The sequence below is a fragment of the Labrus bergylta genome, chromosome 17 (genome assembly GCF_963930695.1).
Source record: "Labrus bergylta chromosome 17, fLabBer1.1, whole genome shotgun sequence".
In the NCBI taxonomy this organism is placed as follows: Eukaryota; Metazoa; Chordata; class Actinopteri; order Labriformes; family Labridae; genus Labrus; species Labrus bergylta.
In genome coordinates, this window is record NC_089211.1 from 5145173 (window position 1) to 5161196 (window position 16024).

The 16024-nt window shown below is 40.4% G+C and overlaps 2 protein-coding genes across 7 annotated transcripts; one reads left to right on the forward strand and one right to left on the reverse strand.

Annotated features, from left to right (window-relative positions):
- Positions 1-412: 412 nt before the first annotated feature.
- rnf180b (ring finger protein 180b) lies at positions 413-9718 on the reverse strand. 6 transcript variants are annotated; one of them, XM_065965980.1, is made up of 9 exons: positions 9613-9718; positions 9073-9221; positions 8010-8096; positions 7067-7162; positions 5495-6241; positions 4721-4849; positions 4313-4532; positions 4014-4139; positions 413-3085 (listed from the first exon to the last, which is right to left on the reverse strand). In XM_065965980.1, the coding sequence occupies exons 3-9, from the start codon at positions 8064-8066 to the stop codon at positions 2889-2891; spliced, it is 1572 nt and encodes a 523-aa protein (XP_065822052.1). In that variant the 5' UTR covers positions 8067-8096; positions 9073-9221; positions 9613-9718; the 3' UTR covers positions 413-2888. The 6 variants fall into 6 exon arrangements, with proteins under 6 accessions (XP_065822052.1, XP_065822049.1, XP_065822050.1 ...); XM_065965977.1 differs by having other exon boundaries at positions 7067-7165; XM_065965978.1 differs by having other exon boundaries at positions 8250-9221.
- A 659-nt stretch (positions 9719-10377) lies between these two features.
- Positions 10378-13347, forward strand: htr1ab (5-hydroxytryptamine (serotonin) receptor 1A b). The gene has a single exon (XM_020636089.2). The coding sequence runs from the start codon at positions 11667-11669 to the stop codon at positions 12912-12914; it is 1248 nt and encodes a 415-aa protein (XP_020491745.1). The 5' UTR covers positions 10378-11666; the 3' UTR covers positions 12915-13347.
- Positions 13348-16024: the final 2677 nt, after the last annotated feature.

Below are 16024 nucleotides of genomic sequence, written 5' to 3' on the forward strand. Positions count from 1 at the left end.
TTTGACAGCAGAAATAAACATCTCATGAATACTGAACAATAGAGGGACCAAACAACCAGATGTAAATAAACTGAAGCAGATTTGAAAATTGTTCTTGCTGTTCAGTTTCCTCTAATCATGACATTGATCATTTTTGATTTATTGTGGGGCTATTTTCCTTTATTTGATAGGACAGTGGATAGAGTATGAAACTGGTAGAGAGTGGGGAATGACATGCAGGAAAGGAGCCATAAGTCGGACTTGAACCCAGGCCGCCCCCTTGGCGGACCACAGCCTCAATACATGGGGTGCGACCTCACCGAATCTGACCCCGTATGGTTTAGAAGTTCGTATCAGCATCGCTCAAATGGCACTTGATGGATGTCATAGTTATTTTTTAGTGACAAATGAACACTTGACACAAGAGTATATGTTTTTTTTTTTTTTTACTTTAATCAAACATTTATTCGTCTTTTCCACCAAATAAAAGATCTAACAAGTGTTGACTGAAGATTTTTTGATTATCCTTACAGCTTTTTCTGGTTCCATCCATGTATTCTTTGCCTGAGAGCCAAATCTGTTAGATTCCAGTTTAGTTCAGCTTCTGGACAGAAGGCACAGACAAAGCAAAGGCACCACACTGACTTGGATATTTCATCCATATTTTCTGTCAGTTGTAGTTTAAAAAAAAGACAGTTAGCAGTCTAGTCATGAACAGTCCTCTGCTTTGGAAATAAACAAAAACGTAAGCAGGAAATGTTAACTCCACAGTGCTTCTCCTTTAAAGTGTTTCACTAAAATCATTATTTCACCGAGCATCACTAAAGAAATCACGCTGAAGACTAAACCTCCTGAAACTACACTCAATTAAAAACCTTTTTTTAAGCCCTGTATGTGTTTTCTGTCCATTCTCCATTTTTTTCTCTAGAACAAATTTGCCTCCTGTTCTACATTTAAGAAATACCACAGCACTTGTTTAGACTAACATGTTTACTTTCATGAAGAGTGTTAAATGAGGTTCATCTTTAAAGATCCAGTGTCCATCAAGCACAAAGCTGTAGGATCATGTCTTTCTTATTCCATCCTGACCAAGTATGGAGCACATACAAACGTTCTGTTTTAGGATCAGATACATGAAACCATCATCTTTTTTGTGTGCAAAAAACAGGTTATTCATTTTTCACCTCCTGCAGCAGAGGTTGCAACACACAATCAGTTGAGTACAGACTTTGGTTTTAAACTTGATTTATACCAAACCTGGCAACCTCATGTTGACATCACAGTTCAGGAAGTTGTAGCCCAGATTTACTGCAGCCGGCTGATTGTTGCCAATACACACTGCTGTTCTGAGATAATGTAACCTTCTCTGTAAATACTGGTTTCACATTTCTGTAAGTGTACACGTTTATTCTGCGATACAGGACGTTTATGAATGAGTCTCAGGGTTGCTGGCAGTCGTCGGCTGATTGATTAAACTTTGGACTGAGGCCAGGCTAGCTGCTTCCCTATGCTTCTGGTCTCTGTGCTAAGCTAGGCTAGTTTCATTTCCTGGCAGCAGCACTTACAAACTACATACTCATTATGGGCCTTCTGTTTGTTCTTCTGTCAAAAGAACATTACCACTATTGATGGGCTGTACTGTAGCCAAACAGCTACCAGCCACTTGGACAACTTTTCAAAATGGCCAAAGTAAGACGAGTAAAGGCCCTGACACACCAAGGAGATCGTCGGCCGTCGGTCCTAGTTGGACTGTCGGAGAGCAGTCGTCGCACTAGTGCTTTTTTTCGGCCAATTCGACATATTGAATCGGCATCAGCGGTTGTTGAGAGGGATCTCTCTGATTGGGTGTTGGGAGGTTTCACTTATCTCCATCTCTCGACACAGGTTCTGTAAAGCCCCTTGAGCATGTTACTGTATCCATAACTTCAACCATTAGTGCGGTTTCTCCTTATTTGTCGCCTCCGCCTTTTTTTTTTCCCCCTTTTCCACTAAAAGAACAAGGGCCGACAATGCCAGCACCATTTTCAACTTTTTATCAGACATTATTCTCGATTAGTAGGTTACCTATAATACGAGTGGTGACCGACAGCGGGGTGTAAATGGTCTTCTTGTATCATAACAACGGCCTACCGCCGCCTGCTGGTACGAAGAGTTATTTCCTCTCATGCATGCGCAGAATGTACGTGGGGGTTGGCCGTCGGCTGTAGTGTTTGCGGTGTGTTCCAGTGCAACTTTTTTGGCCAAGACAAAGCGATGTGAGGGGACACCACAGGCGGCCTTTGTCGCCACTAGTTCTTTGCCATCTGCTTGGTGTGTCAGGGACTTAAAGGAAGAAAGGCAGCTCTGTTTCAGGCAGTGTCATGTTTTCAGTATTGTCCATTAATTCTGTATATCAGAACACCTCTGGGTGCATTATTGCATTTATACCATATTGGTAGAGTTTAAAAAAAAAAATGTGAATACTTTCTTTTTAAGTGTATAAAACACTATGAAAACATCCTGCATGTGAACTGTATATATTCCAGGTTTTCATAGTGTCTTATAACCTGACAATAACAATCTTTGTGTCTGATCACTTAGAATGAGTCGTCTATATCATCAGAGTGAGTGGGTCTCGTCCACAGAGGTCGCCATACTGCACTGTTATACTTTGACACTAGTCCAGGATGGACAGTCCTCACACAGACAACAAACAGGCCTGTATCATTATTTTCTAATTTTTCAAAAAATAAGCTTGACACAATCACTCATAATAACTCTTTCAAGCATTTTGGCAATTTGCAATTTGTTCCTATAACTAGAGATCCAACTAGTTAAACCACAACCACTCATATGGTAAGTAATAACTCTAGCTTTACTCTGTTAAAGGAAAAACCTGCACTTCAAACTCTACTCTGCTCGTCACAGTCTCAAAAGAAGAAGTAGTACATGAGGAAAGCAAAGAGAAGAGAAACCAGGATCCAGTTGACGGAGTGGATGTAGACGATGACCAGGCCGATGTCGAAGAGCCAGCCGCGCATATCTGTGAGGTCAAAAGCACCCAGAGTGAAACCTCCATGGACAAAGTGCCAGCGTCTCCCCGCTGCCCCTGCATGCCTGCGCTCTCCTGAAGTCAGACAAAAGTACAAACAATATTTCATTTTTTGTCACAATTGATGCAACATTTCCGACAAAAACAAAGCAAATATTTACCCTGCCCCCCCAAAAAGGCAGATTCTGAAATTGTGAACATTATGATTTTCTTTCATAATTAAATTCCTCTAAAGAATCCTGAGCTGGGAGCAAATGTGATGTGGAATAAGAGAATGTTTTAAAAACTATGTCTTGTCCTTTTGGCTGAATCTTACAGAACTCCAAGATGACCATCTCTATTTTAGATACTTTCACACTTATCTGGAATCAGGCTTTAATTCAAATCATTATTCAAAAGTCAAGTTAGAGACTTAGTTTCATGTTTAGGTTGCATACGATTAAAGCAATTGAACTTTTCATCACACTCATGTTGGAATTAATTATTTATTTAAGTTTATTAGTTGAATTAAAGTGTTCAATTTTTTTCGCATCAGAAAAACATTCATTACTGAAGACGGTTGCAGTTGTTAGTAATAAGTGCTGAAACTGATTTACATTATCATTGTAGATGTTTAACACCATTTTCTATACCACATGAGGAGAGTTCACTTAGTGATTGTCTTTATCTCTCAGGGTTTGAATCACTGTTGTTTCAGTGGTAAAGCTCTTGGTAGGACTGTCGGCTGCTGTAAAGATAAAGTTTATTATTGACTATTATAAAGTGTGGAGAAGATAAAATCATTTTTTCTTACAGTGAACTCGGTGACTTCAGGACTTGAATGAGGTCAGTCTTAAGGGCCTTTCAGATGCGGAGGCCCCTTATTTTAATTGGACCCCTTTTCTTTTTTTTCAGAAACAGCATCTCGGTAATGACTTAAGATCATTCGGAGACTTCTCTTTTAAGACATCACACTGGACCTGTTCTGTGGACATTTATAACAATAAATAAAAACAGTTCTCACCCCAGAAGGACCGGAAGCGTTTGCGACAGCAGGGCAGCGGCCACTTTGCACACGGAGCGACCTGGAAGTTCTGCTTGCGGGGGTAGTACACTTTTGGGAAGACGGTCTTTGCTGTTTGGTTGAGCTCTGAAGAGAAACAAGATGTTTTTTTCTAAAGTCACAGCCTGCATCCGTTTGTTAAAACCTTATTATTCAAAACAAATTCACTGACTCTACGATTCTATCAGTTGATGACGAGTAAAAGCGTTTCCCATGAGTCTTAATAAAGATTTACTTTCCCCACATGAAATCACTTTCACCTTTATGGAAGTTAGTGTGTGAGATGAGTGTGCGACAGAGAGGGCAGGGTGTGTTTGCCGGTCGGTTCTTGGCGATGGTGCGCAGACACGGCTCACAGAAGATGTGACCGCAGGGCTGACAGCTGTACGGACTGAAGTAGACGTCCAGACACACTGCACAGGTGAGGCCCTCTCTGTCCTCCTCCTCACTGTCCAACAGTGAAGTGCTCACACTCTCCACCTGGAGACACACACACACACCTTCAACAACAACAACATTGATACAACCACTGACCAGAAGTCTTATGCATGTATGCTATAAAATATTTGTTCCCTCTCTTCTTTCCAGTTTCTGTTTTCACATCCGACCTGTGTGAACAAATCGAACACACAGGTTGGATTCTACCAACCCCATGCTCTGTGTCTCACCTGCTCCTGCTCCAGTTGAATGTTCAGCCATCGCTCTCTCCTCCTCTGTTTCCTCCGCAGACTTTTCAGTCGATTCTTCTCCCTCTTGCTCAGTCTGTTCGACCCCAGAGAGCTCGGAAAAGCCTGGGACTGAAAGGACATTCAGAATATCTGGTTTTTCCTCCTAAAAAACTATTTTGTGCGTTATTGTCTTATTGCATGAATTACACAAAAAAGGGGGTTGGGGGGAAGGGGGGGGATAACCAGCACAACTACCATACGTATGCATGTCAAAATGAGAACCTTATAACAAGAAAAAGGAAGAAAAATCATAAAAGGGAACAAAAATGGCTAACCCCAAACCCAGACCCCCAACTCCAGGCCAAGACCCCAAGAGAGGATCAACCTAGGAGGCTATCGTTGTGTCCTTGACCTCATGTACTCGAGCTGAAGATAGTTCTAGGTACACAATGTCACATTACGTTAAACCCCATACTGGATAAGAGAGAGTGTGGAAGCTTTCCAGTGTGTGCTGATGGTTTTGCTTGTGCATAATTTATTTTATTTTATTTGCACGGCTGCCTTTTTGTAATAATGCGTTTTTGAATACGGGGATGAAAATAACAAACATTAAAAAAAAATCAGATCCATCGATTAATCGATAAAATTCTATCATGATATATTATATAATCATTAGTTGCAGCCCTATAGAAATTATATCAAATCATAAAACATTTGGAGACAGATAATAGAAAATAAATATATAATTATTCACAGTTAATAACTGTAACTCACCATCACTTGGTGGCCGTGCTCTGCCACACTGTCAGAGATGGATCTCCCTCTGAGGAACAGAGCTGAGTCATCCTCGCGTGTGGTCTCTGGAGAAGACTCCACGTCCTCCACAGCCTGCAGCAGCTGTTGATCCAGAGGTGACTGTGTCCTTTCAGAGACGAACCAACGGCAGGCGACAGCACTGACAGAGGCTTCTCCATCACCGTCAAACTGCTGACTCACGGGATACGACACAGGTGACCACGTAGACTCGTCCGTCCTTCCACTTGTCATCTCCACAGCTGACTTGTGTAAAGGGCCGGCAGGGCAAAAACATGACGACCTGATGGCGGCATCCTCCTCCACACTGCACCGTCGCCTGTGAGAGATGCAGTTTAGAGGACTGAAAGAAAACGACTGGGCGTTTCCACTGCCTGACAGTGAGTGAGAGACCTCCGTAGGGTTGCCGTGGGAAACGACGGCAGCACAGTTTAGCTGTAAACTGTCCAGTGCTGTCCTGCTGGACTCAGGCCTCTGCTCTCTGTTAGGAGAGCCATCAGACAGCAGACCAGCGTGTCCCCTCTCAGGCCTCGTCCTCCTCGGCTGGACTATAAGAACACAGTTTTTATTGTCACGGTCCACTCGGCTTTTGTTGAGGTGGACGGTTGCATCCAGGCCGCAGGGACACTCGATGTGGTTGATGAAGTTGAAGCCGCCCAGACGAGCTGAACAGTTCCAGCAGTTCAGTTTTCCTACAGTCCACTGGGCCTGGACAGAAAGAGACGTGATAGTTCTTTTAAAAACGAAATGTTGAATCCAATCCTTTATTTTTTTAAATAAAATATAGAGCTGCAACCGTCAATAGGTGAAATGCTTGCCATGTTTGCCAAATTTCCAAACATTTCCCAGTAAACATGATGTAAAATCCAAAGAAAATAAAACAAATCTTCACATTAAGAAAAAAATATAAACAGAGCAATATCTGGCTGATTTATAATATTTGAATCAAAAGTTTTATTGGATCAATTTTGGTCAATCTTGCCACTGAATCTTATTTTTATTCGCAATAACATGAGCGATTGTGTTTGTTGAGATTATATAAAACAAAGGCGGATGAAATTGAAAAGCCACCAGTGAGAATGCAGCTACTACTGTAGATGTTGAAGATAAATCTCCATTATAATGAGTGGGGGAAGATAAATAACATAACACATTTCTCACTAAAGTTTGTGAAAACTGTCACACACCAGGGCTATATGACTAAAAATATTATCACGATAAAACTTGATATTGATAATTATAACGATAAGTGTAAAATCTTTCTTTCTTTCTAATTGTAAGGCTGATTTCTGCTCCTGAGTGAAAGTTGTTAAAACACAATGGTAAATGGTGATATTGTTTCAAACAGTGGGAAATGTTTGTAGTGCAATTATTGTAAAAAGAAATATGTTTTTAAAGTTTTTAAAATAATCAAAAATTGGAAACTGTTCCAAATTGTATTAATGACGAACTGAGAACAATAATTCAACAGTGAGAAAGTGAAATCACTCATTACACAGTGAACTCCCTTTGCTCCTGAGGCGACACATTTACCTGGTTCACTGAGGTCAGGATCCACTCTGGCAGCGTGTCAACATTCACATGCCAGATACTGCAAACAGCTGCTGAGCTTTCATCCGTGTCCTCAACCTGCTTCAACGTAAAGACACACAAACAACCGAGAAAGTTCACTTCAGAACGACACAAGCTGTTATCTCTTATCTCTCTATATTTCACATGTCCTAAAACAAGTTTCTAGAAAACAAGCAATGATTGTCGAAGACAGATTTTAATGATCAAATAGACTCATTGATTCATGTTTAGTCCACTGGTTCCCAACCATTAAATCTAAGAAACACTGAGTCCAAAAGTAAACATGAATTGTAATTGTTTTCAAATGATAAATATCTCTTATCTTTCAGAAGCTGAACATTGTTTAAAATCCTAATGGAATAAGCCAACACAAATGTGTGTGTGTTATTGTTATTTTAGTTATAATGTGAAAAACTCATTTTGACAACCTCAGAGCAGACAAAGCCGCATGCAGCCCACCTAGGGATGCCCGGACCCCTGGTTGGGTACCAATGATTGAGTCTATGTGAAACAACTGAAACACAACATTCACAGTTTCTCACATGCCTTGTTTTGTTGGAATTACAAAATAAACAAACAGATATTCAGTTCACACAGATATGAAACAGCTAAAGCAGAACATTCACCCAAAATGAAAAACTTAAACCCAAATGTGAATTTCTTTATCTATTTAAGAAGTTGTTGTACTCAATGACTCCGGGACTGGAGATCAGATCAGTTAACTTTTTGTTTCAAGACGAGCTCTGACTTTAAAAAGACCAGAGACAACAACTCCTTACAAGCAAAGTATAAAGGTCGTTACTCAGTGAAGAAAAGGCTTGATAGAAGAAAAAACTGAGTGTTCACACAGGACACAACTTGAGATATGAATTGCTTTACAAAAACACAAATACATTTGACTAACCATTAACAGACATGTCGAGTCAATGATGCCCTTCCGGCACCTCCTGCAGCGGAGCATGACTCTCTTTCTCCTCCGGCGCTGAAACAACTGTTGGAGAAAATGACAGTAAAGAGATGAAGCTAAGAAACACACCTGCACTTAATGACACCTGGTCAAAGCTGTCTTCTCTCTACTAAGTTCAGTTCAGATGTAGTTTAAATGCACAATCGACCAAACACTAAAACAAACAGTTCAACTTACAGTAGGTCAGGTATAGGAGACGCTTTGGTAGGCCGGTGCTTATTTATATATGAGGTAACTTAATGCTGTTCCCTGTGGGAGGACATTATATTGATGTAGGTATTTTTAGAGTGAACATCTTTAGGGTTCACAAAAAAATGATTCTGGTAAGTGAATGGAAATGAATAAAATACTAGGGCTGCAAGAACACAGTGTCCTGATCAGTGTGACCCAGGTTATTGAGTGCCACACACACTGATGAGTGTCAAACTGTGTCAGTGTTATTCAACTGAACATGAGTGACAAATAAGAGACAAACAGACAGGATGGCTTTCTCCTCACAGCCTTCAGCAGCCCTGCACTGCAGACTATTGATAGAATAGTCTATATGATTGTAATGATGTTGGCAATTAATCACTGCACGTCTTTGTAAACACTGGACAGTATTTAAGCACATGGTAGGCATGAAGTCTGTGGTGTAACTCAGATTATTGATTCATCATCAGGTCAGTATTCTGGGATGGTGCATTACTGACGTTTGTGTTTTTTTTGTCATATAAATAAATATCAATATGACAGCATTTAAGTGCATTACATGGTGCATTGCAAATTGTATTTAACTAATACTAGCAAGTTTCTTGTTTACCCTGCTGTAGTAAAAGCCCAAATCAAGCTGAGTCCATTTTGTGTTAAGTTACATCCCTTTTTCAGCCACACAACATCAGACATAAAGTTTATGGAAAGTATTCTGGCGTTTTATACAAGAAGTTTGCATGCTGGCTGCAGGGTCAAACCCATAGACTGTAAATATTTTCAAAATAAGAGCCTGGGTGGTGGAGGTAACTGATGTTGGTAAGTTGATCCCAGAGGTCCTGGTCAGGTTCAGGGTCCTGTCAGGTTCAGGGTCCTGTCAGGTTCAGGGTCCTGTCAGGTTCAGGGTCCTGGTCAGGTTCTTCCACACCCCGGGGTGCGTTGTCATGTTGTTACTGCTTACTAAAGGTTGAAAGAGATTATTGCCTAAAAGCATTATCATAATGTTGAATAAATAAAAGTCTGTCCCACATGAAGGCTTACTGCACACAGTCTGTATTGACTTGTTATATACCATCTGATAAAAGAAGTAAACAATGTGTCGCTGTTGTGTTGACGGTTCTCTGTCATTGTGGTTGATCTACAACAGGTCGGTATTCGTTTTGTGTCTTCTGTCACGTGTTGGCATGTTCAGTACACAGCTAACTTCATAAGTTAGCTAACAACAACACATGCTAACACAATAAAAACAAATGTCAAGCCGGCTCTCTTAAAGCGTTTTCACCATAAGATAAAGCTCTTAATATAATGACATTCATAAAGAAAATACGTTTCATTGTATGGGCCCTCCTACCTGTAAGCTGGGGAGGCTGTTTGAGTCGTGATAGAGGATAAATCCAGAGCACAAATAGCAGAAAGTTCAGCTGCCTTTTCGTTTTTTATTTTTTACGAAAGCCGTGACGTCACAAACTAGGACACTACGGGAAGTCTAGTAGACCAAAAAGGTCTTTCGTTGTTTCGCTCGCACCACGCTCGAAAACAAATACAGCAGCAACTGGACTGGGTCAGTTTAGCCCAGAAGAGACCAGCGAAGAGGACGAAACTGAAGAAACGAAAAGAAATGAAAATACTACACATGAAGCTACGTGTTCTGATCGCTCTGATAGCGATGACCTCTACAGCCTCTGAAGAAAAGTCTCTGGAGAGGATCATTTTCCTTCAAATTAATACTGGGGAAAAATACTGAAATAAATACTGAAATAAATACTGAAATAAATACTGAAATAAATAGTGAAATAAATACTGAAATAAATATTGAAATAAATACTGAAATGAATACTGAAATAAATAGTGAAATAAATACTGAAATAAATATTGAAATAAATACTGAAATGAATACTGAAATAAATACTGAAATAAATATTGAAATAAATACTGAAATAAATACTGAAATAAATACTGAAATAAATATTGAAATAAATACTGAAATACTGGTCCATTTCATACTTTAGCGACACCCGTCCTGTCCTCATCTTAATTTAACACACGGACATATTTATGACATTTTTCATGTAGGCTACATTTATTGCATACAATCTAAACGTGAAATTGATGGATTTTATTATTATTTTATGAAATTACATTGAAACAATTGAAAATGTGTTTGACAAATTGTGAAAGCTTCATGTTCTTAAAACAAAACAAAAAAACAATCCCTCGTTTTTACTCTTTCTTTTATTATATTAAAACAAGTAAAAGTAGGTTATACCATGTACGTTTTACATGCATGGAGAAAAATGAGACAGATTTATCTACACGGGAAAACACGGTGCTCAGCTGACAGTTTGCAGAGAAAAGTGAAGCTGTTTTGTAACATTTATGACTGCTTTGTCTTCAAATTTTAAATTGTATCCTTTTTTAAATTTGTAATCAATACCGATGGTACAAGTCTTCATTCGGTGATGTCTGTATTTAAGTGAAGTTAAGCAGACCAACGCCAGGTGGCAGTCACACATCCAGCGGGCTCGGAGCGCTGACCATGGTGCTGACAAGAGGAGGACAATTGCCCACAACTGTATAAATGTATTTCATTATTAGGTTTTGATCAATGTTACTGATTTACAGGATCACTTTTCTACTATAACTCAGGTTCTAAGCATAACCACTGAACAGAATATTTGTTTAATCTGTGTTATGTTTTCAACTTCCAAAAATACACCATCTGCTCACAGGAAAAAAACTGTGGACACCCAAGATGGTCCAATCATTTAAAATTATTATAAGAAAAGTTGTGATAGATTGCCCGTTTTAATATAGAGACATTAGTGTTGTTGTTTATTTTTCATTGAATAAAATAAAAGTTAGTTTTAACCGCGGTTTTCGTTTAAAAAAAAAAAAAAACAGGTCACTCAGTTCACTACCATAAATAAAACTACGCTCAAAAAAGTGTTATTTTCTCACAAGGTGCTTTTCCTAATCCTGCTCCAAAACACGATGTACTTCTTTTTTTTTAGCCGATAAGCGAAATCCACTTGATTCATAAAATTATATATATAGGCCTACCTCTTGGCCAATTTCCGCTTTAATTTGCAGGACTGAGAGCAATTACAGAAAAATATTAATTCGTTGGTGTTTATTCAATAACTCACATGCACTTCTTCACCGACTGATCTGCGGTCTAAACACATTCAAACAGTCAGACTCTGTGACATCCCCACTGACGTGTGACGCATTTTCCATCACGGGTATAAAGAAGCAGCATCATTCTCCCTCAGCAGCCGACACTCGCAGTTCAGTCCCTCCGTGCTGCACACAGTCAAACAAGTCCATTATGCGCTCCTCGAGGTGCGGTGGTGTGACGCGCACCGGGCTCTCTACAAAGTAACGACAGCTCTACAAACACCAACAATGGAAAGCACAAACAACACAACAGATTGGTTTCAGTTTCTGAACTTTTCAAACGAAAAACAAACGGAGGAAGAGGAGATGAAACTGAGTTACCAGGTGGTCACATCCTTCCTGCTCGGCGCGCTCATCCTGTGCGCAATCTTTGGGAACGCTTGTGTGGTCGCAGCCATCGCCTTGGAGCGCTCTCTCCAGAATGTGGCCAACTACCTGATCGGTTCTCTGGCTGTCACAGACCTCATGGTGTCGGTGCTGGTGCTGCCCATGGCGGCGCTTTATCAAGTCTTAAACCGCTGGACTCTTGGGCCGATCCCGTGCGACATCTTCATCTCTTTGGATGTGTTGTGTTGCACATCATCCATCCTGCACCTTTGTGCCATTGCGCTGGACAGATACTGGGCGATAACTGAGCCCATAGACTACATGAAGAAGAGGACGCCTCGGAGAGCCGCGGTCCTCATCAGTGTCACCTGGCTGGTCGGATTCTCCATCTCAGTGCCGCCCATGTTGATAATGCGCTCCCAGCCAAGCAACATAGCAGAGGACAGAGCGAACCCCAAACAGTGTCAAATCAGACAAGACCCCTGGTACACAATATACTCCACATTTGGTGCTTTTTACATCCCTCTGACTTTGATGCTTGTTTTATACGGGCGGATATTCAAAGCGGCCAGGTTCAGGATCAGGAGGACTGTGCGTAAAACGGAAAAAAAGAAAGTTACCGACTCTTGTTTGGCGTTATCGCCCGCCTTGTTCCACAAAAAGACTCCTGGAGACGGACAAGGTAAGACCTGGAAGAGGAGCGTTGAACCCCGACCGCTGCCCAGCGTCAACGGCGCCGTGAAACACGCGGAGGACGGCGAGTCTCTGGAGATCATCGAAGTGCACAGCAACTCCAAAGGCAACCTGCCGCTGCCCAACACCCCGAACTCCGTGCCGCTTTTCGAGAATAGGCACGAGAAGGCGACCGAGGCGAAGAGGAAGATTGCGATGGCTCGAGAGCGCAAAACGGTGAAGACTCTCGGTATCATCATGGGCACCTTCATCCTCTGCTGGCTGCCCTTCTTCATCGTCGCCCTGGTCAGGCCCTTCTGCCAGAACTCGTGCTACATTCCCCGCGCGCTGGACGATGTCATTAACTGGCTGGGCTACTCCAACTCTTTACTAAACCCCATCATTTACGCGTACTTCAACAAAGACTTCCAAAGCGCTTTTAAGAAAATTCTCAAGTGTCATTTCTGCAGACCGTGACGGATGTTATCCAGGTGAAAAGAGGAGCAGCACTGAAACCAAACAGCCTTTAGTGCCTAAAGTGGCACTAAAGATGGTCCTGATACAGAATGACGCTAAAAGTAAAAAAATAAAGAGGGATGAAAAACTGTCGATCATAATCATCGGTATCAGTATTGAAGTATTACCAGATGTGTCTGTAGTCTATGCATAGATAAAGCTGTGATCGTTACGCTCCATGTTCCACATATTGTTCTTTAATGTTCAATAAAGATATACTTTTTCACGATGTACATCAGTCGTGTTTTAAACATACAGTATCTAATTCAGCCTGGTGACTAAAAACAGTGTTTGAAAGTGAATATTATTTCTCCTGTGGCTACTGGAGACGATGTTTTCATAAATTATAATCATAAAAGGGGAAAAAAATGACTGAAGTGATAAAAATAAAACGCTGGATGCAGCTCCTGATTTTTCCTATAATATACATTTGGTGAACATGAACAACAACAATGAGCTGAAGGCTTCAGCAATGTCAAACAGATGAAGGAGTTATGAAGATTTGACGGGTTACAGAGAGATCTATTATGGATTCACTTAGCTCATCATTAACAAATAATCAGGTCGGTGTGATGTGTGAATATTTCACAGTCAATAATCATTTAAAGGTACAGTTACCCTACAAATCAAGTTTGCAAAAGAAATATACTTTTTTTATGCAACGATAAAATGTGAAGAAATGTATTAAATAAGAATAAGATTATTTGCTGAATTCCAGCTATCTTGATCATGCACCAAAGTCTGTCCCATAAAGTCATGGTCCCTATGAAGTCCTGATACATCCCACATTAACTTATGCAGCATCAGGTGTTTAGCATCATAGGTAAACATAACCTATATACTATATGAGCCCTATAATTGTATTTGTATCTCATCAAAGACTAGACATCGTGTAGAGTATTTCACCATAAATTTTAATGTTGTGTGACCAAACCCATTAAACTAATAGAGATCTACAGATTGTAAAAGTACCATAAATTGCAGCACAACTCTACAAAGCTCTTTTGTTTCACACCATGCATGTTAGAATTCTTTATAGCTGTTTAAGTGGCAATTAGAAAATCTAAAGGTAATGATCCAAGTTCTTATCAACACATCATTACTTATCTGTTCTCATTATGAGACTGGAATGAGCCGTTTAACATCTGCTCTGACAATGAAAACACCCACACTGATTTCTCATCTCAAATCCTTCGTTCTATGTGTTTTGTGTTCAGTGTTACGGACTTCTTCTGGTATGTACTTCAGGGCTTTCTTTCCTATTATGGATTTGCATGGAAATGATGGCATCAAACATCTGTGCTCCACAACTGCAGAGCCCTCAAGCAAGACACATGACGATACACAAAGAAGGCTGTCATAAGTGGAGGGCTTTTTTTTCTGTGTGAATGTGAAGCAGAAAATTATAAATCCCTGCTGACTCTATTCGACTAAATAACCTCTACAACCACATTGACCTCTTGGTGTTATGGGGTAGGGTGATAAAAAAAACTGCTTTATTGCATGTTAGCATTTTGGAACCTGCAGAATAAACATTCAGGGCAGAGCAAAAATATACTGAATATTTGTAGCTGAATTTTTGGGAAATTAATCTAAAAATGGATGCTCAATCCTTCATATTTAGATATGAGGGACTGTGCAGCCATATGAAAGATCTTTGATTTGAATATTTCTCCTTTTATAAACATCCTGAAGCCTCTATGGACACATGGATCGAACAGCATTTGAGTATTCGCCTGACTTCAACAGAACTAAAAGGGACAAAATGTGATGGGTTGATAAATGTCAAGTAAGTAAATTAAATGTGTCACATTATAATAGGTGCTAACTTACTCAAACTGTCTAAGATAAGTATTTTCCCCTGAGCTACATCTCTGATCCTCTCATAATGTGCGTATATAAAGGGACTGATAGTCAAAGGAAGATAATCTGCATTCAGCAAGATAAAATCAATTTGAACATTTCAGATGCTGACACTGACATGGAGAGCATGGAGAGCTCAATGATGTTTGAGTGAGAACAGACTCGACAGAAAAAAAGAAAATTGGCACCACAAGCCGTCATAAAAAGGTTGCTGTGAAGTGGTGGGGGTGCTTCTTTTGTGCCTCTCTCTGCCCTTTTCCTCCATCACTCGCAGCCTCATAACATATAAGTCCATCTTAAAAAGGCTGTGACGGGAGCACACAGATGGATGCTGGAGAGGGGGTCGCCATAGCGACATATGGGGCATGCAAACTCCTGGGCCGAAGGGGCAATTACCTGATCAAAGGCCTGCAGGGACAGAGGAGTACAGAGGTGTGTGTGAGGGGCCCACAGCTGGCAGCTCCACCAGAACAATAAGCAGGTGTATTCTTTTTTATTCTTTATTTTATCTCTCTCACTGTGTTACTCAGTGTCCGCTTATATATTTAATAATCCTCTGACAACTACAGAGCCACAAACGTTTTCATTTTAGAAGTTCTTACTATTTAGATCCCTTTAAATGCTGCTTTAAGTTTATTACAAGCCGCAAATTGCAGGGCTGAAAAAAAAAAGCCATCAAGGATAAAACTGCAGTTCACCGAGTGGCCTCTAGGGGCTTGCTCTGAAAGTGAGTCGATTCCCATTAGGGCCGGTTTCTAAACACACAAATTTACAGCAGAAATAATATGTTATAAGCCTTTTTTGTTGCCCCTTTTTACATTTCCTCTGTTTAAAACCATTGTAAAGGGAGTGAGGTATTATACATCTTAACTTTAAAGGCTTAAAGTGATGAATAATGAGAAGGTGGAGTCCTTCAATCATAATCTGTTCTCTAAACAACAGCACAGCAAATTCAGTCACTGAATTTCACATCTTTATGAAAGTATTTCAAAGTCTTTCCCTGTCTGGTCCAAATATATGGTCACTTCCGGGCACCAGAACCCCAACATGCCAAACTTACAGCTTCCAAAATGCAACCGACAAACCAGTGGGTGATGTCATGATAGCTTTCCACTACAGACTGTGAGCAGAACATGTTGAAGTTACAAAAGTCCCTGCAGTAAACTCTTCACCCACAAATTCCATGCATTGCCTTGCTTTTTGTGTGT

Coding starts and splice junctions, on each gene's coding strand:
- htr1ab (XM_020636089.2), top strand. CDS start 11,667: ATGGAAAGCACAAACAACACAACAGATTGGTTTCAGTTTCTGAACTTT.
- rnf180b (XM_020636056.3), bottom strand. CDS start 8,066: ATGCTCCGCTGCAGGAGGTGCCGGAAGGGCATCATTGACTCGACATGT. Junction 4,850..5,494: donor AGCACGGCCACCAAGTGATG/GTGAGTTACAGT, acceptor ATGTCCTTTCAG/TCCCAGGCTTTTCCGAGCTC. Junction 3,086..4,013: donor ACGCTTCCGGTCCTTCTGGG/GTGAGAACTGTT, acceptor GTCTGACTTCAG/GAGAGCGCAGGCATGCAGGG.